General features: G+C 50.8%; 11 protein-coding genes across 11 annotated transcripts; 7 read left to right on the top strand and 4 right to left on the bottom strand.

The window, feature by feature from the left end:
* Nucleotides 1-1,592: 1,592 nt before the first annotated feature.
* COCCADRAFT_35721 (carbohydrate esterase family 4 protein) lies at nucleotides 1,593-3,933 on the bottom strand (the record flags this gene model as incomplete). The annotated part of the gene is made up of 2 exons (XM_007712838.1): nucleotides 1,593-3,739; nucleotides 3,795-3,933. 2 exons carry the CDS (start codon nucleotides 3,931-3,933, stop codon nucleotides 1,593-1,595), a joined length of 2,286 nt encoding a protein of 761 aa, XP_007711028.1.
* Nucleotides 3,934-5,280: 1,347 nt separating this feature from the next.
* COCCADRAFT_35720 (uncharacterized protein) lies at nucleotides 5,281-5,624 on the top strand (the record flags this gene model as incomplete). Its single annotated transcript, XM_007712837.1, has 2 exons — nucleotides 5,281-5,319; nucleotides 5,376-5,624. The coding sequence occupies 2 exons, from the start codon at nucleotides 5,281-5,283 to the stop codon at nucleotides 5,622-5,624; spliced, it is 288 nt and encodes a 95-aa protein (XP_007711027.1).
* Nucleotides 5,625-6,268: 644 nt separating this feature from the next.
* COCCADRAFT_35719 (uncharacterized protein) lies at nucleotides 6,269-7,141 on the bottom strand (the record flags this gene model as incomplete). Its single annotated transcript, XM_007712836.1, has 3 exons — nucleotides 6,269-6,860; nucleotides 6,917-7,066; nucleotides 7,122-7,141. 3 exons carry the CDS (start codon nucleotides 7,139-7,141, stop codon nucleotides 6,269-6,271), a joined length of 762 nt encoding a protein of 253 aa, XP_007711026.1.
* A 2,316-nt stretch (nucleotides 7,142-9,457) lies between these two features.
* COCCADRAFT_3992 (glycosyltransferase family 31 protein) lies at nucleotides 9,458-10,924 on the top strand (the record flags this gene model as incomplete). The annotated part of the gene is made up of 2 exons (XM_007712798.1): nucleotides 9,458-10,483; nucleotides 10,538-10,924. The coding sequence occupies 2 exons, from the start codon at nucleotides 9,458-9,460 to the stop codon at nucleotides 10,922-10,924; spliced, it is 1,413 nt and encodes a 470-aa protein (XP_007710988.1).
* Nucleotides 10,925-12,349: 1,425 nt separating this feature from the next.
* Nucleotides 12,350-13,270, top strand: COCCADRAFT_92866 (glycoside hydrolase family 131 protein; the record flags this gene model as incomplete). The annotated part of the gene is made up of 2 exons (XM_007712835.1): nucleotides 12,350-12,978; nucleotides 13,042-13,270. 2 exons carry the CDS (start codon nucleotides 12,350-12,352, stop codon nucleotides 13,268-13,270), a joined length of 858 nt encoding a protein of 285 aa, XP_007711025.1.
* Nucleotides 13,271-13,963: 693 nt separating this feature from the next.
* COCCADRAFT_35716 (uncharacterized protein) lies at nucleotides 13,964-14,893 on the top strand (the record flags this gene model as incomplete). Its single annotated transcript, XM_007712834.1, has 2 exons — nucleotides 13,964-14,105; nucleotides 14,169-14,893. The coding sequence occupies 2 exons, from the start codon at nucleotides 13,964-13,966 to the stop codon at nucleotides 14,891-14,893; spliced, it is 867 nt and encodes a 288-aa protein (XP_007711024.1).
* Nucleotides 14,894-15,763: 870 nt separating this feature from the next.
* Nucleotides 15,764-17,557, top strand: COCCADRAFT_92913 (uncharacterized protein; the record flags this gene model as incomplete). The annotated part of the gene is made up of 1 exon (XM_007712833.1): nucleotides 15,764-17,557. One exon carries the CDS (start codon nucleotides 15,764-15,766, stop codon nucleotides 17,555-17,557), a length of 1,794 nt encoding a protein of 597 aa, XP_007711023.1.
* A 164-nt stretch (nucleotides 17,558-17,721) lies between these two features.
* On the bottom strand, nucleotides 17,722-18,839 carry COCCADRAFT_35714 (uncharacterized protein; the record flags this gene model as incomplete). Its single annotated transcript, XM_007712832.1, has 2 exons — nucleotides 17,722-17,903; nucleotides 17,963-18,839. The coding sequence occupies 2 exons, from the start codon at nucleotides 18,837-18,839 to the stop codon at nucleotides 17,722-17,724; spliced, it is 1,059 nt and encodes a 352-aa protein (XP_007711022.1).
* Nucleotides 18,840-19,943: 1,104 nt separating this feature from the next.
* COCCADRAFT_35713 (uncharacterized protein) lies at nucleotides 19,944-20,414 on the bottom strand (the record flags this gene model as incomplete). The annotated part of the gene is made up of 1 exon (XM_007712831.1): nucleotides 19,944-20,414. The coding sequence occupies one exon, from the start codon at nucleotides 20,412-20,414 to the stop codon at nucleotides 19,944-19,946; it is 471 nt and encodes a 156-aa protein (XP_007711021.1).
* Nucleotides 20,415-22,712: 2,298 nt separating this feature from the next.
* COCCADRAFT_25235 (uncharacterized protein) lies at nucleotides 22,713-24,297 on the top strand (the record flags this gene model as incomplete). Its single annotated transcript, XM_007712805.1, has 2 exons — nucleotides 22,713-23,581; nucleotides 23,637-24,297. The coding sequence occupies 2 exons, from the start codon at nucleotides 22,713-22,715 to the stop codon at nucleotides 24,295-24,297; spliced, it is 1,530 nt and encodes a 509-aa protein (XP_007710995.1).
* Nucleotides 24,298-25,572: 1,275 nt separating this feature from the next.
* COCCADRAFT_92880 (uncharacterized protein) lies at nucleotides 25,573-27,237 on the top strand (the record flags this gene model as incomplete). The annotated part of the gene is made up of 2 exons (XM_007712830.1): nucleotides 25,573-25,733; nucleotides 25,815-27,237. The coding sequence occupies 2 exons, from the start codon at nucleotides 25,573-25,575 to the stop codon at nucleotides 27,235-27,237; spliced, it is 1,584 nt and encodes a 527-aa protein (XP_007711020.1).
* Nucleotides 27,238-27,261: the final 24 nt, after the last annotated feature.

The raw sequence follows: 27,261 nt of genomic DNA, 5'->3' as shown, positions 1-27,261 counted from the left end.
TAAAGACTTCAAGAAACAGCTTGTAGGAGCTGATTTTACAATGTCTGTGCGGGCGTACACAACCAAGTAAGACTCTCTACATTACGTCTCTTAGCGGGAATAGTCCAAATGAAGTTATCCGGTGCTAGAAAAGAACGCATTCATTAATATCCAATGTCTTGGTATATTAGTATGAAAAATATGAATATTTCTAAGTATGGTAGGAATGATCATTATCAAACGTCCACAGCATCTCCGTCTTTGCTACCTTAAAATTACTCAACTGTATCTTTCCAACAACACAATGCAGTTCTTCCAGTATGTTTTCAGTATAGCTTTGCTTCTACCACTAAGAGCTCTAGGTGCACCTCAAGGATTAGGAGCCCTAGTAAGTCCCACTCATACCTAAGAAATACTAAATTGTCATCACTGATGACTTTATTTTACTAGTGTTACGGTCAATATCAATGCGGGGCTGGAGAAATATGTTTGCGAGACTTTACTGCTCCTCGAGGAGGCTTTCGATGCACACAAAGCTGTGCACCCGCCTCCGTGTTCCCTCTATAGGTTGACTAGAAAGAACAACAGTCGTTGTATAGAGTTCTCTTTAAACAATGAGTTTAAGCTCGGCCGGCTGGGGATGAGAGTATAAAGGGTTTTCAAGAGTAGCACAACATCATCATTACTTATCTTGAATTGGCTGTTGTGACGGGCTGAATGCCCTTTGAATAGCTCGTCGGTGAAATCTCGGTCCATTCATGGAATTCAGGTCGAAGCGGAAATAACCACTATCAGCTCTACTCGTAGAAAAAAAATATTAGAAACAGGAATCCAAAGCTCTTTCAACGTCGCTAACATGGAGATTTCTCGTGTTTGTTGACCTTGCGGTTAGTATTCCAGTCACAACAGTGAACGAGGACAAAAACACTCAAGGCGCGTCAAATCAGTGGTTGTAAAGTAAGTCTTCTACGCTCTCAATCCCTCATGCTCCCCCATTAATACACATGTCGTACTTGGAAAGATCTCCTGCGCAACCTTCGTCAGATGTCAACAAGCTACGCCAACATCGTGGCACCAAGACCACTCAATATTAACAAGCCCGTCTCTGGTTAGTAGCTTGCCTACGAACAGTGTCAAGTAAACCCTTATCAGGAGCTCCACCATACCCTCAACTTCCCGCACACTCTCAAAATTCTCCCCCCCCCCCCCAAAAAAAGGGGGGGGAAGGGTATTGCGAAGAACCGCCGATACGTCAAGTTCGTACGGGTAATCTTGCACCGGCACTACTTGAACGAGCTCAATACGCAGAAGCTATCGATATTTTTGCCGCAAAACGTAGAGCGTACAATCTTATTAGGAACGCCATGGTTTACATCAAAAACGAAAGATTGGTCCAAAGATTCATATATTGACAATTATCAAGGTCTCTCCATGTTTATAGCATGCACACACACAAGATCTCAGGGATGAAAATTATCTACAAACATGACTCTTGTTTCATCCACATTAACAAACAGTCGTTAGCATCTCCCGCCCCTTCCTTCCCAAAAATCCAACATAGTACAAGAGAAGAAGAAAAGCAAAAACTTTCACACCTCCCTTCTAGTATGCATTTATAGAGGGGGAGCATTAGGATCCATCATGCACTGGTCCACACGCATAAGCTGCTTTCCAGTCTTCTTGGCAATCTGGATGAACTCGCGCAGGTAGCTGACAGTGCTTGGGTAAAGGTAGTGAAGGACAACCAAGTTACCACCCTTGTTGACGTCACGCTGGAAGGCAACCTTCTGCTGCTCGGGGGTGTCGGTCTCGGCCCAGAGCCAGTCCTCGACGTCGACGCTCCAGTTGACAATGTGGGCGTCCTTGCCGACGGCCTTTGTGAGACGCGAGCGCATGCGGGCACCCTCGTTACCAAAGGGGGGACGGAAGTACTTGGATTGGAAGCCGTTGAATTGCGACTTCATGGCCTTGACGTCCTCGTTGTACTCCCAGTCGATGGAGGCGTAGTCTGGGAGACCCTCCATCTTGGGGTGGGTGAAAGAGTGGAGGGCGAGCTGGTGACCGGCGGCGCTCATCTCCTTGTAGACGTTGGTCAGGTTGGTGGAGGCGTCCAGGAGAGGAGCACCGACGGTGAAGAAGGTGACCTTGATGTTCTCCTCGCGGATGATCTTGAGGACCTCCTGGGCGAGGTCAGGCTGGCCATCGTCAATGGCAAAGGCAAAGGAGTTGGGGCGTTTGCAGGCGAAAACAAGGTTGCCGGTCTCATCCTTGCTGGGGATCTTGACAGTGGATGGGACGGATGACACAATCTCAATGAGGGAGAGAGTGACAGACTCCTTAGTGTGGAAACCCTTGAGAGCAAATCCGACAACACGGCTAAGGTTGATGTTGAAGTGGTTGATGGGAATGTAGATGTGACCGTTCTTAGCATAGCGCTTGGCCTCAGCAGAGTCCCAGGTCTCAGGGTAAGGGGCGACGGCGGTGTCACACTTGCTGTTGTGCTGCTGGAAGGCGACAGTGAAGTCGGTGGTACCAGAGTAAGCAATGTGAAGGTAAGAACCTTTGTACTTGGTGAAGTCGGAACATCCACTGGACACCTGAGTGTAGAAGGCATAGTCAGCATCAGGCGAGGTGATGGTGAGCTTGTTGCTTTCATATTTGAGAGTCATGCCCTCGTCACCACCGTGCCAGTTGCCCATCGCATTGCTGTTAGCATTGGCGAACCTGTCGATGACGAGGCCAGTAGCAGCAGCATTGCTGGGTGCAGGGACAGTGGCGGTAGAACCAGAGTCTGAAGGGGTAGGTGGAGGAATGTACTCTCCGGAGTTGCCACAGTAGAATGCCATGGGGCCAAACGAAGTGGTACCAGTGAAGCCAGAGAAAAGGACGGTGGTGAGCTTGGCGGTGTTGAGACCCGAGAACTTGCTGAAGGGAATGGTGTACAGCTTCTCGGAGCCGTCGAACTGCCAGCCGAGATCCTTGGAGGAGGCATAGAACGACTTGGCCTTGGTCGGGTCGCAGTCGTCTGAAGAGTCAAGCTGGATGTTGAGCGAAGCACCTGCAGGAGCAATGATACGGAGAGAAATGCCGTTGTATCCCTTGGCCTTGGCGTCAACACAACGGAACTGGCTGTAGAAGTAGGAGCCGTCCTTGGGAACAAACTCGACACGGTTCTTAGCTGGCTTTCCAACAGTGATAGAGGTCATGGTGCTATCGTCGGAAGTGGGGAATCCCATGGCGTTGTAGAACAGGAAAGTCAGACGGGATTGGGAAACCCAGTCATCAATCACCAAGGGGGCACAGGTTCCAGTGGCAGTGGGGACGGGGACAGTCTGCATGGTAGTGCGGGTCGCGCTCGTCGAGGTGGGGTTGCCTCCAGTAGAGCTGCACCCGAAAGCAATCTTGCTGAGTTGCCATGTGGTGGAAGAGGAAGAAAAGGTAGACCAGACGAATCCAGTGATGGCATTGGCGTTGGCACCAGAGAACTGAGTCAGAGGGATGGTGATGGTCTGGGTGTTTCCAGTCAGACCAGTCAGAGTAACCCACTTGGACGAGTATGCAGCATCGGAGCAGCTGCCCTTGGTCTGGATCTCCAGGGTTGCAGAGCCCTGGGCGGGACCCTTGATCTGGAAGGTGATGGAGTTGTATCCATTGGAAGAAGCAGCCTGGCATGGGAGAGTCTCGTAGAAGTAGGAGGTGGCGTTGGGCTTGAAGGAGAGAACACCGTTGGAGGCGGAGATTGATGGCATGGAAGAATCATCTGCAAGAATGAGTATATGTACGGATTATTTTTGGGGCAAAAATTGAAAACGAACCGCTGGTCCAGGTGCCCAAGCTGTTCTGCTTGGAAGACCACTTTGAGAAGTCGTCAATCTGAAGGGGTCCGCTGCAGGCTGCGTTAACAGCGTGGGTAGCAAGTCCGGCCGCGAGGCCTATTAATGTGATAAGATACATGATTGGTAAAGGTAAGCGAGTGTGGTGCAAAAGCGAATGTACAGAAGTCTAGGACTTCCAGGGACGGTGAGCCGCGATGCCCTTTGGGATTGAAGGGAAGGGCAATGAGAGCAGACGATAACTCGTGAAGATCACTTTCAGCGCGAGGCTCCTATACATATATCTTCGGCTCCGACACCGCGGTAGCAGAGATTGGACTAGCGAGCTGGGCATGCAAGCCCTTTCCTGGGCAGCCCTGGCGTAGCAGGAACGGCACGAGCTATTTCGGGTAGACTTTTTCTAGGCGGATGCAGATCATGCGTGGGACGGGCGTATGGGCGCTGGCGGTTTGCTGCGATGCGCAACTGGGGGCGTACGGATGTGGACGCCATGTACCTATGGCTTGCTGGGCGTTTGTGGGGCACAGCATCGATGTCACTCTTCCAGACATACTTACATGCGCAGTCTACATGGGCATCCAGAGCGCCAGCATCCGAGTGGTAGTGTATACTTACACATGTACCTCTGTGACGGCGCCTCAACGTTACGACCTTGACTTGTCCAAAGCACATGGCGATGGTAATGCTCCATCATGGCGTTCGACTTTCCGACAGACTGCTGGCCGGCCCCGGATGCGATGGCCATGGCTGAAACCATCCACATCTGTTCACTACTTTAGTCATTGCAGAGATACGAGAAGCCATACCTTGGCTTTGAACAGAGGCGAGCGGAAAGACTTGGCCATGACGTTCGGTTGGGATGTTGTGCTCTCTCGCACAATGGGGGGGCTGCTGGTGGCGAGACGCATGTTGGCATTCTAATTACCATTTTCTTTCTTTTTTTCTCTTCGACCTGCTCCGGGAACAACAACACGTGAGATTTGGTATGTGCTATGTCAAAACGGCCTCGTCTCTGCGGAAGCAACGGTGCCTGTGCCCGGCAGGGTGGTGGGCGTTTGGTGCACCTGTCGGACCCGCAGACAATACGATGGTCGCCTGACAGACCAGCGCATTGCCGGTACCAGGCGGAGCGGGGATAGCGCATAAAGTATACATCGATATAGCGTTTTCCCCAAGTAGTGCAATCTGCCGACGATAATGGTGTGCTGCTGCGAGTCGTCCTCATCAACAGCACACTGCGCCCAACTCGCGCCTCTCCCGTCTTGCCACGGCGCCCGCCGAGCCAGCCGTCGGCTCTGTCGGCATGGTGTGCGCAACCAGCTGCTTGCCAATGTCGAAATCCATCTCTTGCCTCCTCTGCGCAACGGTCCAGTGTTGCCGACAAGCAATCCGTCGCTGACCGAGCAATCTTCTTCCGCTCCCCCTGCCAAGGCGAGGCAGCCAAATGGCGCATCCAGCCCGGCTCTGCATGTTTCGTCCTTCTCCGCCGCCGCCCAAAGGGGCTAGCGTATTGCCAAGAGCGGCTTCATCCCAATCTCTCAATAGCGGCTGTGCTGGAGGAAGGCCAGGATGCGACTCAAGGCTGGCCGACTAATGCTTGCTTCTCTCGATACGGCGACCCTTTCCAAGGCCATCTCCCATCCCCAATCCATGGTTCATCGCACGCTCCCACCGCCAACATCATCATACCGCAGAGGAAAAAGCAGCAGCAACGACAATTCCTCGAGCCCTGCAGTCGACACCTCACACAGGGCTCCAGTCCCAACCGTCCAGCATGAAAAAGCACATTCCTCAACAGCAGTTTGGCTATGACACTGTCCTCTACCCCTCAAAATTAGCTTCGACCACACCGGTCTTCTCTCCATGACGACAAGCGAGAATGGTGAGCCAAACATGATTGCCCAACACGGTCATAGATAGATGAATTTTTTACCATCGCCATCGCTACACCCAGTCCCTTCCCAGACACCGAACCGTGTTTCAAGTTCCATCGGCTATCGGCTCATGTCTTGGTAGTAAACGCAAATAGCAGCGGGACATGACTGACATGATTTGAACAAACCCCCCAGGACCACAAATTAACATTTGAACAATGACAAAGACAAGACATCTAGCATGTGCCAAATATATTGTCACAAAAGGCCGTCCAATCAAAATTAGAGTTTCTCAAAAAAACCCTCGATCGTGCGATATTCGCAAAGAAGAAGAAAAAAGCATGTCGGTTTTCCAGGCGACAAGACCTACAGGGTTTTGGTCGTAACGTAGATACCCTGAGTCCCTTTTATCCCTTTTATCCAGACTTTCTTGTTGAAAGCCATATCAGGGCAATCGGTAATGGCGATCAGATTGCCCCAATGTTCTCCCAGAAAACCCTTATCCAATGCGACAACTCACCAATGATCCCCTCGAGCTTTCTCCACCGCGCCTTGAACCCTCACTCTCACCCTTTTTACTTACTACCGCACCTCCTTCACCCCATCAACCCACACATCCACCGCCTCATTATAAAAACACAAATACCCCGCAATCGGTGCGCTCTCCATCGTCGGATACCGATAATACCACACCAGATTCCTGTATACCTTCCCATTAACGTGCACGTGATAGTACTCTGCCTGCCCCTTATACGGACACAGCGTCTTCGTCTCACTCGGCTCCAGAAACTCCCAACTAACGCTTGTAGGAGGAACGTAGTACCGCGTTCTCAGCGTCGTTTCCAGCAGGAACAGCGCGCTGGTGGTTTCAGCCAGCGTCACACCGTCGAGTGCGACTCTGATGCTGCGGGCTGACGACAAAATATCAATGCGTTTGTAGGGGTCCTTGGGGTGGCAGTATATCCGCGTGTCTTCTTCGAACCATTGGTCTATAGCGGGGAAATCTACCTTGACGAGGTCTTTGAGGATGCCCGAGGAGAAGACGAGGATGCGGTGCGTGCTACGCGTGCCCACGGTTAGGGTGCCGAGGTAAACGGCGTTGGAGGTGTTGTCGACTGCTGCTTCTCTCGATAGCTTTGCGTCGGAAGTGAAGCTTGAAATCGGGATGAAGTATCTTGGTTATGGTAAGCATCTGTAGTGCCCCGAACGGAAAAGGGCTTGTTGGTGTACTGTGGATAGCGCAAGTCAAGTTCCCACACGTGACGTGCCTGGGTAGTATCGAATGCGTATCTCCCGTTGAAAAGGCCGCGGATGCGTCGAAATGTTGGCGCAATTCTCTTTGGTCCATCGCGGATAAGCGTTTGAGCTAGCTTTACCAAACTATATTCGTTTAGTGACGACCAGTTGTAAGTGTGTGCAGCTTTGGTGAAGTTACTCAGCGGTTGAAGAAGGCATTGCTAGTACTTGGTTCTAGAGCAACGCGAGTTGTTATACAGAAACAAATTTCTTTTTTTCTTAAAGTAAACGAGAATGAGAACTACTGCTATTTATGTATACGGACTGGAAGTGGTGATGTCGCTCATGGAAGCGGGGAAGGTGCAGGGCCGGCAGGAATAGCCGAATGTGCTTACAAAACAACAACGGCTATATGGCGTGTATACCATCATCGACGTTGAACCTTTAGCCTGTTTCCCATGTATTCCGGGGGGAAGGTGTCGTGAGATCTTAATATCGGGGTTAAACTTGATGTGATTTCTGCAATATCTGCAGAGGTTATTGCCAGTCCAAAGATGGATGTGGAGTACTTCACATTCAGATGCCACGGGACCGATGTACCGCATTGGTATGCGTTCTCTCCCACAAGCCTCTACCAGTGTCTGAGATTGTTAACTTGGATGTACATTCGGAATGATGTGCTCGTGCATGGTTCGGGTAGATTCCCACACGGTGATGCAGCGTGATTCCTGGTAATTTAGACCTTGTGTACCTCATAACCCACTTTTCAAAATGGCAAATCTGCAATTTTAATATCGCGTAGAAGACGTCTAGAAATCCGATAGAACATTCTTAGGATTTCAAAGATGCGATGATTGAATGGTGTACATTTATGTTCGTGTTTATCTGAAGATTGATTTTTTTCGTTTGCTATTCTCGAGTTCAGACTGTTTCCTGATTCCCATTTGTCTTACCTATTTTGCTTGCATTATACTCTTTTCATTAGTTGGTAGAATTATGGATCTAGCGGGACTCCCTACAATTTTCATTCTTATTCTCCATAGCTTATCGAGATAGACATCTTCCGCTGTCGCCTCTTGCTCCATCAGTGTTGTGTATCTGACAGTAAGGCATGTCAGAAATCTCTAGTTATTCAGAATAGTATTCATTTCAGTACAGCAGTAGTGGATGCTTGTTGTCTACACTTTTGTTTGTAATGTAAAGGAAATTGTAATCATATATATGGAGGGGTAACGGAGTAGGTTTTCTTTAGGATACCATAATTCTTTTCCCACGATGCTAAAAATTCTGTAAGGTCAAGAGCTTGAGTGTTTTTCTCTCTAAAATTAAATTCACCCCTAGATGATAAACACTAGTTTGTAATTAAGACCGATTCCCCTTAAGGTAATCACCCGTAGAGAGGGGTTTACCCAAGTTTTAGTGTTAAAGAAGCTTTCTCAATTTTTTCTTCTTCTCCAACTACGGCACCAATTTTAGAGGGCCAGAAAATCCTATATTTAGGCATTTTAGAAAGCATGGTCTGGGTGAAGTCAACCCGAATCATTTTATTTTGACTGCAGAATCTTTTTTTAATACCCGATTCCGTCAGGTTGAGGTGTTGCCTAATATTCGGTTCTAATATGATCAATACGATACGCTATGTAACAAACATATATAGAAAAGGTTTAGTCCTGCCAAAAATACATGAACAAGTAATGTAGTATCAGCTAATACGACAGCTGTGAAGTAATCTATCAGTACAAAAGCGCTACGACTTGTGGGTAAAAGCTGACAATTTTCTGACAATGACTATGCGGCCTTGCAGGAAACTTGGATGAATCTCCTTTTCTATATGCAAAAATACTCATGTAGAGCAAACACCCATTGATACAGTCGGTCTTCAATCATTTTCCAGTGACGAGTTTTATCTCCTTGAAGTTTTCTTGCATAGATTGGTACGAAAGTAATCAACGCAATACAATTCTCTCTCCTGTATGCCCATGTCTCATTCACTTCCTCGATGCATCCTTCAGTCATCGTTATGAAGTATTCTTACATCAGCAACGAACGGGTGTCTTGTCGGCCTGTTATCTTACCACAGGGGGTCATCTCTACAGAACAGGGCCCCCCCACTAAGTCAACGTCACCCCCAGGCCACGTACATGTGTATGGGCCTGTAAAGAGATCCTCTCTACAAGGCCCCTGGGGTTGATGTTGAGCAGCGGGAGACGTGGGGAAAGGATTAGCGCCGGCGGCCTTACCGCTTGTGGACTAGCTACTCGCGTGTTGGGCCTGACAGACTCAGGGAGCCGGGCTGGACTGGCGCAGGACGACAACCGACGGGTGGACCAATGCGCCCTCAACGCTGCCTGCAACTACATACATCACTCCTACCACCACCACAGACCAAAGGGCCGTCCAATGTGCCACGGCGACGTCGCCCGCCCATCCAGCGCCCGCCCTACGTCATAATCCAGCCCCTCTGTCTTGTCCATTGACCGCCATCTCTTCCCCCCCGCGACGACGGTGCCTTGAGGGGGCCATAGCGATAACAGAATGCTGAGAACAGTGGCTGGCCGCCTGGCGCGACGGCCATGGAGATTTGTCTTTCCCGGCCTCCTATTCTTCTTCTTCTTCTACTCTCTCTCGCACCGCACAGGGTCGCGTACACAGGGGCCCGTACACAAGGCCAAGACCAAGTCGTTTTTTCCGCCTCTGGAGACAAAAGCCGCCAACTCGATTGAGCTCGACTACTGCAAGAATTTCCCAACCAAGCTGCTCGAAGAAGTGCAGGTCGTACTCAAGGTGGCCTCGGACGGCGCACACGAAACAAAAGCGCATCTCAACACGGTTTCGAGCTGCATCACCAACCTGATCATAGTCGGCGACAGGGACGAGCGACTAGGTGACCGACAGGTCATTGATATTCTAGCGGAGCTGCCCAAGAGTTACCAAAAGGACAACCTCGATTTTGAGGCCTATGTCGCGCAGAAAAAGGCACACGAAGGGGGCGAGACAGTCAAGGGACAACAGCGGTCGTTCAAGCTCGACCGTTTCAAGTACCTGCCCATGGTTGATAAGGCATACATCACCAACCCAACGGCCAAGTGGTTTGTCTTTGTCGAGTCAGACGTCTACTTTTTCTGGGACACGCTATTCAGACTATTGAGCCAGCTGGACCCCTCGGAGCCTCATTACATGGGCGAACCGCACAAAGGCTCTGAAGGCCGGCAATTCGCCTACGGCGGGGCGGGCATCGTCCTCTCACAGGGTCTGGTAAAGAAACTCATCCCTGCCAAAACGGTTGGATCGACAGAAATTCCGCGCGAAAATCGCCTGAGCGTCCGATATGAGAACTGGGTCAAGGAAGAGCAGCGCGGTGACGCTGTACTAGCCTACGCCATCCAGAACGCGACAGGACACAAGATAGCGCCTATGCACCCCACATTTGCAAGCGATAAGGTCAAAGATGTCGTCACTACAAAGGAGAGGTGGTGTGTCCCCATGCTTTCGCTGCACCAGGTCAAGCCGCAGCAGATGGAGGATCTTTGGAAGTGGGAGCGGACCCGACCATACAACACTGTGAGTCTTGTGTCCCATGCGCGCTGATGCACTTTGCTAATATGATGGCCACAGAAACCGTTTACCTACTCATCATTTCTCTCGTACACACACGCCTTCCTCTCCCAAGGTCCCAGCCGCGAATGGTGGGATAATCTCTCGACCGCACCCGTCCCTAACGACCGCCCTGCGCACCACAACGCCGGTTCTTGTGGTTCCGAATGCGCCAATGACAACAATTGTTTACAATGGTCATATTCACAGACGGTCTGCCGCCATGCCGACTACATCAAGCTTGGTGACGCGGTAGATCGAGAGAATGGCGGACAGGGTGAATTTGTCAGCGGTTGGGATACTGCAAAGCTGCGCGCAATGGGATTTGGAGTCGAGGGAGAAAATGGACAGCGAGAGTTCTACGCAGGCTGTGAGGAGGCTACCTGGCTTACTCCAAAGGCAGGTTAGACTGGACGAGGGGGTGTACCGGGGACATAGAGTACATAATGTTCAGGCCGTGTATAGGGAGGCGTTTGCGGTTGCTTGTCAGCATGTTCATGCATGGCGTTTTAGGTTGGCACATGATTTGGGTATGCGAAGCACGGTAAGCAGCGCGTTGGCGGAACACAATACCGCATATGACTGGGACAAAGACGGCAACCAGGACATGTTGTTGTGAAGGTCGAGATTGGAGACGCGTGGATGGGCGTGTATTGAACACGGCTTGACCACCTGCTCCCCTTGGCGCAATCTAGGATCCGCTCTTGTCCGGATCACATCAGATAGTACAAGACAAATGTAGTTCGACTATAAGCTGGTATACGCCAGGTATTACAGCTGCCGCCCACGCTTTGGGACCCCAGTAGAGCTTTGTGACTATGAAGCCGCAACTGCGAAAGGTTAGCGGCGCACGACTTGGAGCTCGGAGCGCGGGCCTCTCTCCCTTTTGGAGCAGCGGGACGTGTGGAAACTTTTGCATCCGGAAGCTATATGTCGGCTTCCCTGCTGTATTCACGAGTGACATCGTCAACAATCGCACCCAACGCATATCCCGCTCGTCGGACGGCTTGTCACCTTGACTGAACGAAGCGCCCGGTCGTGTTCGCGGCCCTTGCTCGTTCTTGGCGACGCTGGCGTGTTTTACGGTGCTATTCGGGAGTTCCCTTGACAATTTTGCCCGGCAGAGCAGGCCCACTCTATGATACTCCGACCAAGGTGATGAGGAATCCAGTGTATCAAAGGCAAGAACAGCGCCCATGCTGTTACATTCACTACACACACACGGCTAAGCTCATGCGCAGGAGGAACAAGCAAAGCGCAGGAATTGCCCTCTCCACACACACCATGGTCACCTGCGCGGAGCAGTGCTTCATCTCCACTTGTATACTACGTATACACGCTTGTCGATATTAAATCGGCTTCTCGAAAGCCTTGGCCCCAAGCAGCGGGTGGCCGGACCGCTTGTCAGTGCACTAAAAACTATACACTAAATGGTGTGGACTTTACCCCACAGCCCAGCGACAAGCCGTGGTAAGGCGAGGACGCACCCTTCCCATATTAATGCGGCCCTACTCTGACGTCGCCGGACCTACTGTGGAACGCGCAAGGTGCCTGGTTCCCCTGTTTTCATAGGCTAGCGATCCCGTTGAGTCGACTACCTGCAGATGAAAGGTACAATGAAACCCTCTATTTCGGCGAGCAAAAGACGCCGCGGCGGACGCATGCTGTGCTTACAGGCAATATAGAAGGTAAAAGTATATTCACTAGGATAATTGCAACATAGCTTGGTATTCCAGCAACTGGTATAAAGCGAAAGCTTAGCCCAGTGAAACCGTCTCCACAACACCAACTGCATCCACAGTCTCGACGACACTTCTATTCTCAGCAATTATCATGTTCACCCAGACACTCTTTTCCATCGCCCTAGCGGCCTCTGCTGTTCTTGCTGCCCCCTCTTCAGGCGGTGCTGTTCCCAAGTGCCCCATCGTTTTCGATGGCCGTGTTCCTCTGAACGCCACCCTCGAGTCTTTCGATTCCGCTGCTACCAACACCCTCTTCAATGCCGGATTCGTCAAGGGCAACAACTTGACCTGGTCTCAGATTCTCAAGTTCCCCAATGTTGGGGCCTCCCGCTTCGACTGTGGCTTCAAGCCTCTCGAGCTCACCATCTCCGATGCATCCATCTTCATGAAGCAGGTTGGATTCCGTCGCGCTGAGCTCCAGTTTCTCAAGGATGCTGCCGATGGCGAGGGTGGCAAGGGCGTCAAGACCCTCCACTGGAGTGTCAAGCAGAACCCCCAGAGGGCCTTGAACCTGACCCACGAGTACCTCAACGTGTGGCACGAGGCCGCTGATTTCAGCAGCAACCAGATCCAATTCCAGGCCGGAACCCTCATTGGCAAGAGCGATGCCGACAAGAGCAGCTTCAAGATTCTTGACCGCACCAACAAGCAGCTCTGGGCTACCCCCATCGACTTCACCAACTGGCAAAACTTTGCTATCACTCTCGACTACGTTAAGAAGTGAGTTTTCCTGACCCAATTCCTCATAATGATAGCGAAATACAGTGCTAACATCCAGCGTAGCGAGGTTACCATCTTCTACAGCAAGGGAAAGAGTGCCCTCAAGAAGGTCGCCGGCCCCATCAGCGCTGACCTCTCTGGTGGCGGCCAGTACCACTGCGGTATGCTCAAGAAGCCTACTGGTACTTCTGATGTTGCCAATGCTGGTTTCCAGGAGTCTCCTCTTGACGAGAGCCAGATCTACGGTGGTCTCTTCCTTGAGGACTCTTCCAACGGCTGTGTTTCTCTCTAAATCAGCCGTTGCCTCCTGGTAACACCGGGAGCTTGGGGGCTCTACATGGACATGGACAGTGAACAATGCTGGTGTATAGTAGATTAGTAGTGCACGTGGATCCGTGCAGATTCGGAGTTTTCTAGTATGAGAATCTCGAGGTTGGGTTTTTAGTGCTTGTACATAGATATGCACAACCTCGGGATTTGATTACATATTGTATGGATGCTATTCTACAAACTTTATCTTACCGTGCATTACTTGTGAAAACCAGGCCAGACTTGCGACGTTGTGTTAACATACAAGGATGCTATTGGTAACTACTCGATGCGCGGCCCTGGTATTTCCGATAGCGCTCACAAAATAGATGAAGAAACGACCTACTAGTCGATCTTCCATATTGCCCGCGAAACAAAACATGAATCAGTAACTTGTCATGAATCGATAATCCGATCTCTAGCGTCTTAGCAGGCAATCACAACAACAGGGGTACGTAGAAATGGAAAAGTATGGCGAATACATATTTCCGTGAGTCTGATACTTGCCTAATCCGGACTAGCTTAGATCACCCGCAGGAATGATGGCATCACACATCTCGAGTCTAGCCTTCCAAAATGACTCTACGGCCGTCTAGCACGCAAGATGTACACTTCTTCCCCACCAAAGGGCGCAACAGCCATTTACACGCGTATTCTGCTTGAGGCTTTCTGAAAAATGTCTGGAGCAACAGGTTCAAAAGAAATCGCGCCGTCGATTGACGTGAAAAATCTCAGCTATGCCTTTCCCGACGGCTCGAGTGGGCTCAAGGACGTCTTTCTCGACCTGCCGCCGGGCAGCAGAACATTGCTGATCGGAGGCAAGTAGCAAATTCCAAGATTTGTAACACTTATACCAAAGCAAGGTCACTAACATGGTGCAGCCAACGGTGCGGGTAAAACCACATTGTTGCGTCTCCTCTCGGGCAAGCGCATGGCCCCCGCCAATACCGTCCACATCTCCGGTATCGACCCTTTCAAGATGGGCTTGGAGGGCGTGACATATCTTGGTCTCGAATGGGTGCTGAACCCCATTGTCCGCACCGACATTGATGTTCCCACGCTCCTTTCTTCTGTCGGCGGCGACCACTACGCCGAGCGCCGTGACGAGCTCGTGCGCATCCTCGACATTGACTTGAGCTGGCGCATGCATGCCGTCTCGGACGGAGAGAGACGGCGTGTGCAGCTCGCCATGGGTCTTTTGAGGCCGTGGACCATCCTGCTGCTCGATGAGATTACGGTAGATTTGGATCTGCTGTCGCGCAGCAACTTTCTCAACTTCTTGAAGAAGGAAACTGAGACAAGGCCTTGTACGATTGTTTATGCGACGCATATCCTGGATAACCTTGCTACATGGCCAACGCATCTGGTACATATGAGTCTGGGCAAGGTGAAGAAGTGGGGCAGCACAGAGGAAATGAATGTCAAGGTTGAAGCGGCTGGAGGTCAGCAGTACACGGGGAATAGTCAGTTGGGCGAACTCGTGCTCAGGTGGCTCAAGGAAGATTTGGATGAAAGGGGACCGAGAAATGGAAAGGGAGAGGGTCTGAGTTATCAGAATTTAGAAGGCAAGGGCGGGTATGGTGCGGAGAAGAGGGCGGAGGATTAAAAAGAAAAGCGAATGTATGAAAGGCATGGGAACTGTGGCTTCAACAATGCTCCACGGTTTGTTTAACGGGTTACCAGGCGTTTTTTTTATATCGAGGTGGAAACTCAACGATGATACCCCCGTTTCCGTACTTCAACATGGGTTCAACATGGCACTAAAGAAGATTTTTGTAGATCTTATTCATCAGGTATTCAGACCATCGCATAGCGCTACCACTTAGTCTTGCCTCGCTTCTTCCCACACGCTATAATTCAGAGGATGATCGCTAAAGACTTCTTTGGATAGGTGAACACACAATGAGCAGGACAGGTTCGAATACCTCAGGGGTATGCATGAGCCGGGACTTTCCAGTATCACAGGGCTTGATGAGAAGCAAGACAAGAAACAAGCACCTGTACAGAACGTGTGATAAGACTACACGTGCAATGGCAGACGAATCACATGTGTCTGACATATTACATCACGTGGCCTAAGCAGCTCGTGCATATTTCGCGTTTGCCACCCCACGCGTCGCCCGCCTGTCCGCACAATTTGACGCCGGGAACGCTCAAGCCTATTGCTCACCACCGGCGTCTTGCTGATCATGACATGCATGCTATCGATAACTCAGCCCTAGAGTACTTAACCGCACACTCACACTGGGCGGATGCTTTCGGATCCTTGCCGAAACAAGCCGCCGTCGCGCTATGACGATCGTCATCCAAGTCGCGGCAATTCCCATCATCTGTTGAGAAACATCTCTCCCGTGTAAACGGTATTCATGCATCACACGCAGTCCTACTCAATTCTTCGTCAAGCCGTAGAAGGGCCTTTCTGCGTTGTTCCTCTTGAAACACGACACACGCCCAAGTCAGCGGCAGCCACTTCACCATGGCAGAGCAGGAAACCAAAAAGAGTGGCTTCCGGGCCATGTTTGGCATGAAATCTGGTAAAGAAGCAAAGCCGCATGGCGCGCGGAAAAAGCTTTCCAAGAAAGGATCACGAAGCGATATGCTTGGAAAGCTTGACTCGACCGCCAGTGTGGGCAGGACTGCACGTCAAGACTCTGGTAGTTTCACCGACGAAAGAAACGGCTCAACCGTAACTCAATTTGGCCTTCCGGGATACAATGATGTTATTGGGGTTGCACCGCATGCATTGCGCGATAACCCGTACACTGCCATCAATGCTCTCACTGACACGAGCAATACACATCTCTTTGTTGATTTGCAAGCAGCCGACTACCGTCGCAATTCAGAGGGACAGCCACAATATGCCGCACCACTATATCACCCACAGAGCTCAAGGTCAGGGTCTCTGCCACAGATACATAGCGAGAATATGCGCCCGTACTCGCCGCCGAAAGCGCAGCCTTCGAAACTCAGCAAAGCACATCGAGCGCCTTCGGCGTCAACAAGACAAGATGATGTTCTTGACAAGGATACAGGAGAGAGAAAAGACTTAACCGAGATGATGCATGCGTTTACATATATCGATGGAGTAGACACCATTGAAGAGGAGAAAGACGACGAATCTCTCCTTTACGACCCTTCACGACCTGATGGAACGGCGATGCTTGCCAGTGCATCACCTGAAGTGTGGCTGCGTATTGCCGACTTTTTATCACCTTTGGATGTTGCCAATTTATCATCAACATGCCGGACCATGTATGCTCGACTAGGCAAACACCCATACAAACTTCTTTTGGACCCAGTGCACCGCACGCACCGGCTAGACTTCTTACTCGCCATGGACCCCAAAATGCCACGCCATCTCTTCTGCTTCCCATGCGCTCAATGGCATCTCCGAATCCAACCCGGCTTCGAATCGCTAAAGCCCCAAAACGTACTCAACCCCCTCTTCGAATGCCCAAACATGACAAACATCCACATGCCCCCTCCCCGCATCCGCTTAACCGACGGCCGCACCCTCCCCTTCGCCTTCATCCAACTCGCCCGCCGAAACTGGGCTCACGGCCCGGACTACGGTATCCCACATGAATCTCTCGCGCGCCGCTGGAAAGACCCATATTCCGACTGGACGCACGAATCCGCCTACCACATCACCGAAAAGGGGCACGTCCTCTTGCGCGTCCGCTCCCAACACCACGTCCAAGGCGGCCTCACAGACGCCGCAAAGCGCCTCCTCCTCTTCAGCCGCGGCGACTACACACCGTATTTCAGCGTGTGCGCCCACTGGAAACACGGCATCCTAACCTCCATCCCCAAATGCGCACTCTCGCACATCCCCTACGCAAGCGAAAGCGACACCACCGCCATCGACAAGTTCAAAGAACGCAACCTCGGCAAGAAAATCCTCGGCATGGTGCCCTTGTGCTCGACCTGCCGTCCTATGCGTCGCTGTCCCAAATGCCCCACCGAATACCTCTTCGAGCTCAAACTCGTAGAAGACAAGGCAGTCCGCAGTTATGAGCATGGCCGCTTCAAGCAGGCCCTCGTCGTGACGCGCTGGAGTGATCTGGGACCAGCCCGTAGTCCCATGGATGCGCAGTGGAGTGCCATCACGGGCGAGAACGATGAGTATGATAGTTTTCAGGAGATTGGGCGTAGGGCTGTTAGTGGCGTGTTTGAGAGCGCGTTTACGGATACGATTCCGGGACAGAGGGTGTTGAGTATGAATCCGGCGGGTGTGACGGCGAATGAGGAGGCGGGGGATTGGTATTAGGCATTTATTCGCGCGATGATGAGCGGATGAAATGTACATTTGTTTTCTTCTTCAACTCCAATTTCTGACTTTCAACTCGACAAAACTCCGTGCTTGATGCATTCGCAACTCCTACCACAATGTACATCAACTAAACATACACACTCACAACTCCCCCAAGATTCTTATGGCGCCCGCACCACTTTCCTACCCGTAACCTCGTACCTCTTCAATTCCTGCAGGATTTTAGGTGAATCAGCAAAGTCGTAGACTTCGACTTTTGGTGTGATTTTGCCCTCGACAGCCATCTGGAGCAGCTCGTCCATTTGCTTCGAGCTACCAGTGGATGAGCCGCGGATTGTTAGGCCTATATTATCAAATTAGCAATGACAGTTCAAGATAAGTTGGATTGGGAAGACAACATACCCTTGTTAGCAATGTGGATGGGACTCATAGGGAACATGAAGGTATCCGGTGGCAAGCCTACGCAGACAAAGACACCACTGTTCCTGCACAAGTCTGGTGCTTGGATATATGCCTTCTCGCTTCCAGCAACGCAAATGACGCCGTGTGCGCCTTCGCCATTGGTGAGATCCCTAACGGCCTGCACGACATCCTGCTTTGCGAAGTCGACAAACGCCACAGCCCCCATTTCCTTTGCGAGTTTTTCTTTTTCAGCCCCACTGTCAATGGCAATCACCTTGTACCCCTTGATACTCGCAATCTGCACACCGATATGTCCCAGGCCGCCGCCCGCACCGACAATAGCCACGAAATCGCCAGGCTTGACTTCGGGCTCGAGTTTGGACACGCCACCTGCTAGACTCAAGCCCGCGCACAGAAGCGGCGCCGCAATCTCGCTCTTGACGCCATCTGGGATCCTAGTCACAAACTGCGCATCGGCAACGACGTACTGCTGCAGGGTGCCCCACACATTCCTGCCGGTGTTCTTCTGCTTGGCACAGTGATTCTCCTTGCCCTGTTTGCAGCTACTGCACGTTTGACATGCATTCCACAGCCACTTGATGCCGACTTTTTTGCCCATCAGCTCCGACGACACATTTGCACCCAGCGAGACTACGGTGCCGACGCCCTCGTGGCCAGGCACTTCGGTGTACTTGCCTGGCCAAGCGAGGTTGTGACAGTCCGAATGGCAGATACCGCTGTATTCAAGTTTGACGAGGACTTCGCCTGCGGATGGCTGCTTCACGGCTACGTCGTTCCGGATCTGGAGGACGCAGTCTGGGCCGGGGTCTTGGATCCAGCCTGCTGTTTGCGTGGTGGGGATTGCGTCGGTGCTCATCTTGGGAGGCAATGGGTGATTGGGAATGGTGTGGTAAGAGCTTGTGGCGAGAATGAGCGACGGGTTGGTGAAGGAAAAGGGAGTCACGTTGTTTGGGTCTCCAAGATAGCAGAGAGATAGCAATGGCGGGGTGGACGAGTGGAATTGACCCCGCCAATGCCCCACAACCGTATCGTCTTCTCCGTGGACGCACCAATCGGAGTGCGTCAATCTCCGCATCCGAGGTAGTACAGCAGTTCGCAGCAGTCCAGACTTTTGCTGCTTTTTGAACGAACGCACTTGTATCCTCGAAGGCTGGGATTGTACAATTTCCTCTACTAGAGGGTGTTTGAGTTGCGTGCTGCTCGTCCCTATGTCCGTCCCCAGGCCTTTCACTTCGCTACTAGAGATTGTGAAGAGTGGCAGGGGCTGGCTATCGCTGGAGTGGTCTAGCAAGAAGTTGAGTGTATACATGCTGAGGCGGAGAAGGCAGAGAAGGAGAGGAGGAACTGGGTTGATGGTACGGACGATGTTATGGCCAAAGTATTCACAGCGATACCAGAAGAGGTCAGGAATTCTTGCGGATGAGAGTCCTGCATTCGGGATGGAAATGGCAAGGCAGGATAGGGTAAAATGGGGAGCCACTACTGCTGCTGGTGCCTTCCAAAAGAAACTCAGCGTAAACAGTACATAACTCCATCTCTTCTAGCTCAAGACCATCACTCTTACTTCCCACCCAACTTTACCCTTTCTTTCTGGCATTTATTGTTCCGGCCCAGTGGAATGCTTCAGCAGATTGGTGTACAATGCCTGGCGATGAGGCTTTCTAACAACTTCACTGTGCGCAGAATTACAAGGTTGACAATCCACAAATGAAGTTTGCTCATTGTACTTTGCGTCTTGTGGATATGCCTGCAACTGTCCCCGCAGCAAACAAAGTATTGACTATAGCTGCCCTGTGTTGCTGAAAAACGGTAAAAAAAAAGGAATCACCAACGCATCTTTATGTACATAAATATCTTTCTATTGCAGACATTATTCTAACATTACTAAACACAGTCTACCATCATTCCCACGTCGGTGACTTCCATTCTCATTTATAACCCACTACCACGCACACGTGACCTAAAGGTTACAAGTAGCCTTATTGTCCCCATCGCCATTGAAAACCACACCATCATCCGGCGACGCATCACCAACGTCAACAGTAACATTGAACGTCTTCAAAAAGTAAGTACCCGAGTAGCCGAAAATCTGGTACACAGCCGCGGTAACAACAACGGATCCATTGTATCCTGCAATGGCAGCAGGCGCCACCACGTCGACGGTGTAGTTGGTGCCCATTTTGTAGCCAGACTCCTCACCCGCGAGGTAGATGGTCTTGAAGTTGAAGCCGAGGGCGCCGGCGTAGGGGGGTGGTGCGCCAAAGCCGTAGGCGACGGCGACGTCGAGAGAGTTTGTCGCGTCGAGGTTGGAGTTGAAGGTGAGGGGGAAAGTTGTGTTCGGGGTGAGGACGGCGGGGACGGTGATGGCGTAGATGGCTGCTGAGGCCGAGGAGACGGAGGCTAGAGCCATGGCGATAGTTGAGAAGCGCATGTTGGTTAAAGGTGTTTTATATTTTTTGGTGTGTTGTTGTATTGGTGTATGTGGTAGAGAAGATGTTTGGATGGTGGATGTGTGAAGTATTCCTTGGGGGGGTTTGGGGTCTTTGTATTTATATGTAAGTACTGTACTGTAGTACACACGCTCCCTTTTCCCGCATCCTTGGTCTTCGAATGTACATCATTTCCTCAACTACTTACTACGACATCTGGTGCTAACCCGCAAGACGCCGCAGTCGGGTCCAAGCCAAAACAAGTCGCCCCATTTGCGGACCGATAGATACAAACACTGGCGTGGTAGTAACATCCGAACTCAACGACCATGTCAATTTACTTACACCCTAGACCTCTTTGGTGTACTTGGACCAGCTTGGGTCACCGCTAGTATATCTATAGAAGATGGTAATCTTTCTCTTTTGTAACTTAAGTTGTGCATGTAAAAATTGAGGAAGTAGATTTTCCTCAGTGGTTTTCTCTCTCAAGCAACCAAGTGTAACTGTAGTAGTAGACAGTCGCCTCTGAAAGCAATACACCCACGGGGTCACATCCGGTGCTAGTGCTAGTGCTAGTGCGTGATACGTCATTTTGCAGATCATCATCCGTCACTCCTCGTCTTGTGCGGAGCTTGCTATATTTAGGCGTACAAATGCGTAACTACCTTCTCTCCTCATCAGCGCAAATGTCAGTTGTACAGCAGATGATGCCACCAGTCTTATGGGTTTCAGTGCATTTCACATGGGCAGTCTTTCCAATTGTTTGGATTTTCCGTGGTTTGACCGAAGCAACAGCGCGACTCCATGGCGCATTGTGAACTCGAATCCAGCCAGCTCGGCACTTCGTGACCGGCATGACGCTTGCATTGACCCATTGTTCAAAGGTGGGATGGGGTGATCGAGCGCATCCTTAAGGTCACTACGGTTTCGGCATTTTTGTCAACGGCAAAATCTGGGAAAGTGAGAGGAGTTTGGTGGCGAAAGCTCGTATAGATACTACATACCTACGTAAAGTGCAGATGCGGCGGGTAGAAAGCCGAGGAAATAGTGAGTGTGAGTACCAAGCAATGCCACATGGTACTACTAGCGCCACGGCTATCGGCAAGTCAGACTCTTGTCTCGTACCCCGCGTGCACTGTTCATTACTCTGTTTCGACCTTTAGTATCGCGTACGGGTACAGACTTACGCGATGAGTGATAAGATAGGGTGTCGTCTGTTTCAAGTCAGATGTATTCAAACACTTCGTTTTCCAGTGCACTGGAGTGTCATGAGCTTGGTATCGTGCATGAGCACGTGACAGTCGGCGATATAACAGTGGTAACGGAGAAAGATAGAAGAGAAGAGAAGAGAAGGTGGCTTGTTTTTGGAAAATGAGAATGTGTGACTCATTGGCAAATGAGTGAAGGAGAGCAATGCACACTTATTCGCATCACCCGTGGCTTGGGTGACAATACAGCCGTTCAATATGTTTGTGCATCCAAAGTAGGTGATTTTTTAAGTATCTCTATCCTTGAGCGCTGTCAGCTAAAATATAGATACTCACTTCCAATCTAAAGGGATTCAATAAGGCATACCGAATATGCTGGACCGGAATGTGCAAGACCGACTTATATCGCGCTTATACCGTACAGTCTACACAATACACGGTCATAAATTAGAATGCCGCAGCCACGTGCACGTATTGCGCCTTGTGTTGAAGCGGGACCAGCGTTCAGTTTGTTATTCTCGCCAAATCAAGTCCCAAACTCACGTGGCTAGCGCACCTAACCATGGTTATGACCTTCACTGCCAGATATATGACCATGAAATAATTTCAACTGATTATATCGTCGCACACAAGACACCCTAACTGTGCCCAGGCATTTACAGCACAGTGCGATAACGTGAACGTAACGCACTGAAAAATTTGTTCCATAACAAACAGCTCGAACGACAGTACCTCAGTGTTTTGCTCAGCAACACAATTCACGCTAACCGGATTCCCCAGTTGTGAGACTACCCACAACACACACAATATCTCACTTGGACCTGCTTCTTTCCGCAAAGGTATTTCCACCCCTCCCTAGCATTGGTTTATCGCTCTTCAAGCGAAAATATAGCCGACACAATATCACAGTCGCACACTCATGCGGCAGCGCATCGAGTAGGGTCCTAGTTTGTCTGGCTTTTGATTAGACAACACCTCCACTTGCGCTGACCTTATATAGTGACCTCTCCTGCGGCGATGTCAGCGAAGTCGTGCTATTCAAGTCCTACATTAGAAGCTGCAAGCCAGACGGATCCAGTACCAATATCCAGTATGTCGGCCCCAAAGTCTCTTGAGTCTTCGCCGCCCACGCCATGTCCTATCCAAATCGCCACCCTCGAGCGTCGCATCGCTGAACTTGAGCAAGACAAAGTGCACCTCGCAGAAGCAGTGTCCGAGTCTAGCCAACGCGTCGCCGAAGCTGTGAAAAGCACAGCTGCTGCTGAAGCCGAGACTGCAGCAGCGAAGCAGCGCGCCCAAACACGCTACACGGAGAGGCTACATGCCAACAACGAGGCGAGAAATCTCCAAGACGCGATGAAGGAGCAGGCCTTCCAACATAAAGATTTTTCGATCAAGGCCAATAGACGGATCAGTTGTCTCGAGGTCAGAATCGCGCATCTTGAAACTGAAGTATCCATCAAAGACGCTAAGATTCAAGAGTTGGAAGAGGAACTTCGCAAAATCCACACTGGCTCTCTAGCTAATCAACGAGAGGACGTTAACATGAAGACACAACCTGACAAGATCGTTGAGGACCTCAAGAACAAGATCATAGGACTGGAGGTGTCTCTTGCCAAAGCAGAGCAGGACAAGGAGCAAGCTATGAAAGACAAAGATGCGATGGCAAATTCACAGGCCAAGTTTGAAACGGAGCAAGCCCATTTCAAGAGCCGAGAGATGGCGCTGATGCAAACTAATCAGATAAAGCTCCAGGACGCCGAATTGAATTGGCGTTCCAGATTAGATATCATTGCGAAGGAATTGAAAGAAGCGAAGAGGGAGGCCGAGGATGCCAAGCATAAATTGCGGGTGGCGACTCGTACGATGCAGAACACCCCTCAGACGCCTGGCGTACAGCAACAGCAGCAGCAGCTTCAGACTTCCAAATTTGACAAGAAAAGAAGATTCAGTCCGAATGGGTAAGTCAAACAGTGTTATAAACGATCTGTACAAGTATAATTAACACATGTCCAGGAACGCTGAAGCTACTGCGGCCGCTTTTCAACGTGCATGTAACCAGTCTCTCCTCTTGAATTGTTTTGGTATGGGATCAAATCTGCTCGCAGGACCGAGCGGAGGTACACCGAGGACTGAAGCTCCGCCCGTACCAAGGCAGCCCATGAGTATGGCACAGAATACTGGATACCAGCAGTACCCATCCGTAAGTTTCGATAGTTCGGCTTGCCAAAGTCCACCTATTCCGATCGCACAACAACAATACTTTCCAGGCCATGGCCCGTCTCCCGTCCAACAGCATGGCATGCAGATGCAACCTGGATGTCCAATGGGACAACAGCAACCCATAGGTCCCCTGTCGTCTCAGCAGCAGCAGCCAGGTCTTGTACAGAATGCGAGATTGAACAATGCTGGGTCGCCGACTGAGACTCACTCAAACCATGGTATCAATGTAAATTTGGCTGTCAATACCGGTAACGTACAGCAGCCTCACCACAGCATGGTACAGCAACCTCCACCTTCCTTCATGCCCAGCCATATGCACCAATCGAACAGCACGAACGCGTCGTTTTTCCCGAACGCGCAGGGTAACATCACTCCATCTACTTATGGCAACGATTTCTTTGCTGCAGAATCAAGCAACGTGGCGCCAAGCAACATCGACTATTTCCATAAATAACAACTTGGGGTTTACCAACTACCAAACTGGAGAAACGTTCCAGAGTCCATTGTACAGTAACAACTCTACGCCAAGCATGAACCACAACGCTCAAAGGCAGAGTGGTGCTAATGCTGCTCCAGCGAATACGAACACAACGTGGTCCGGTGGTCAAGGTCCCCCGGCGCCACATGGAGGTTTCGCACCAAGATGAGCTTGGGAAATTACTGAACTGGGTAAGTCATTTGCGTGAATTGCTATCGGAGGAGCTGGAAAATGAATACGATGAGATTGAAGCGTTGGCTCAAGTACCAGGCGGACAACACGAATTGTGTGCGTCGGTGATGCTTCGAATTTGTTGCTAGGAGCTGCGAGGAAGGCCCTTTGCATACCACTTTTCATGAGGATAGTATTGGATTCAAGGTAGTGGACTTCCTATTGACGCCTTCAAATTGAAGAGGGCTTTGGGACATTGAGAAGAGGCGGATACGCGCTTGGTACCGCTTCCTTGGCAGCGAGGTTGGTTGCGATAATGGGGCGGAGGAGGAAGCAAGTCAGACTATTCGGGGCTCTTAAAAAGGAAACACGTAGTAATCAATGGATAATGTACCCAACTGTAATCATGGGTTTATACCGCTGATACTTCAGAACATCCTGATCGTAACAAATCTTCCTTTTCATTGAACATGAAAAAAAACCAGTTCTTGTCCGTGTATCTGCCATGGTGGAGCAAAGTTTGGAGCTACAACACGGTGATATGAGTCTCACCAAACACATGTTCAAACCTTATCATATTACACTCAAGCCCCTGGTGGCTCTGAAGAATCATTTGCCGCTTTCCGATGCAAGCTCGGTTGAGATACTAAAGCGGGTCAGGTTGCAAAGACTCGACGGCGGTGGCGTAGGCCATTCCCGCTCGAGCCTAGCTCACCGAGTCTTCAGGGTTTCACAGCTTCACCCCACATCGCTTCCACCCACCAAGCTCCACTTGGCAATAGCTTGCATGTCTTGATCGTATTCGCCCCAATCATACACCGGATGCATCGCGCAAAGTCCTTAGGTGACAGGCCTGTTTCTCCCGGCTTTGCAGCTTGCCGCACATTTCCAACCCCATGCATTCTCTTATCAACGAGCCATGCTATCTCCGGCCCACGGGGCGTGACGAATGACTAGGGTGGGTGCTTAGCGGAATACCGGTGCGGCATAGAAAAAGACCTAGGTTGCGCGACATTTAGTCTCGCAGCCTTTCTTACTGTTCCCAGGGCCGCTCTTCCTCGTTGTAAGAGTCCTCCGATCATGGCATCCAACGAGCCGGGCCTTGCGCCACTCAGCGCGCCAGGTGATGACCCGATTAAAGGTGCTGTGGACGTCCCTGTTGAGGCCGATACACCAGTCGCGCCCGACCAATTCGACGAGCGCTACGAAACTTCGCGATGGGAAATTTGGGCGTATTATTGGTAGGTATACGCCTCTCTGGAAACCATTGTTACCGCGCCATGTACTGGCTGTGTCGAACCCTTCTAACAATTGGCCATTAGTTACTATGTCGGAGACAACGGATTGACACTTTTCAACTTTGGTCCTACGGCCTTTCAAAACCTCATGTATCTGGCTGCCGGCGACTCTGAAACTCTCTTCTTCATGGGTCGGGATCGCAGCATCAACTCGATTGTTCTTTTGTGCAACGGCATAAGTTTCGCTATCCAGGTCGTTATTTTCTTGATCCTAGGCTCTTTCGCAGACTTCGGCACCTGGCGTCCAAACATCCTCATCGTACTCTCGATAATCGCATTTGGCATTGGATTCGGCTGGCTGGGCGTCCATACCGAAGACAAATGGCACATTGGCGTAGGACTCTACATTGTCGGACTCATTGCGTACCAGACCACCATCACTTTCTGGACCGCTGCATTCCCTGGCCTCGCGCGCAACACCAAAGATCTGCGTATCAAGGCCGAAGAGTTTGCAGAAGGAAAGATTGACCGTGCAGAGTACGAGTTCGCCGATATGATGAAGCGAAACGAGCTGTCCAACGTAGCATTCTACACCCAATCGGTCTTCGAGATCCTTATCCTCGCCGTCATCGTGGGCATAATGTTTGCGCTCCACGTCAACGACAGCGCGGCAAACAACAACTGGGGTCTTTCCGTACTCATCGCGTTTGCAACGGGTGTCTGGATCCTCTGCGCGATCCCCTGGTTCATTCTCGAAAAGCGGCGTCCAGGCCAAGATCCAGGGCGCAGCAACATTATCATAGCAGGTTTCAAGCAGCTTATTTATGCCTCGCAGCAGATCTGGCAATTGCGACAGAGTCTCGCATATCTTGCAGGCTACTTCCTTCTCGGCGACAGCCTCAACACCACCGTCACAGTAATTGGCACCTTGCAAAACGAAATCGTCGCCTACAACAGCCTCCAGTTGACCTACCTGCTCATTGTCGGCATCGCTGCCCAGGCTGTCGGTATCGGCGCATTCTGGCATATACAAAAGTCGTACGGGCTTTCGACAAAGACAATGTTCATGGTCGTGGCTATTTGCATTGTCTTGCTGGATGGCTGGGGCATGATCGGCATATGGACCCAACGCTTCGGTTTCCACAACAAATGGGAGGTCTGGGTGTACCAGGCCTTCTACGGTCTTCTCGTGTGTCCGTGGTACAGCTACTCACAAACAATGATTTCTGAAGTCACACCACGCGGCAAGGAGTTTTTGTTCTTCAGCCTGTTCTCGATTGTAGGCAAGACGAGCGCGTTCATTGGGCCGCTGGTGAGTAGTGCGATTATTGATGATACGGGAAACAACAGTAGTCCGTTCTACTTCTTGTTCTCGTTGAGTCTGGCCAGCTGTGCGTTTCTGTACTTCTTCGTCGACGTGGAGAAGAGCAGGGTTGAGCAGGAAATGTTTTTGGAAAAGGAGCGCAGTCTTAAGGTGCATGATGAGGGATTGGATGTGTTGATGTAGTAGTGGTGGAGTAAAATTATACAT

Source organism: Bipolaris zeicola, assembly GCF_000523435.1.
Source record: "Bipolaris zeicola 26-R-13 unplaced genomic scaffold scaffold_50, whole genome shotgun sequence".
Classification (NCBI taxonomy): Eukaryota; Fungi; Ascomycota; class Dothideomycetes; order Pleosporales; family Pleosporaceae; genus Bipolaris; species Bipolaris zeicola.
This window is presented reverse-complemented; position numbering and strand designations above follow the sequence as displayed.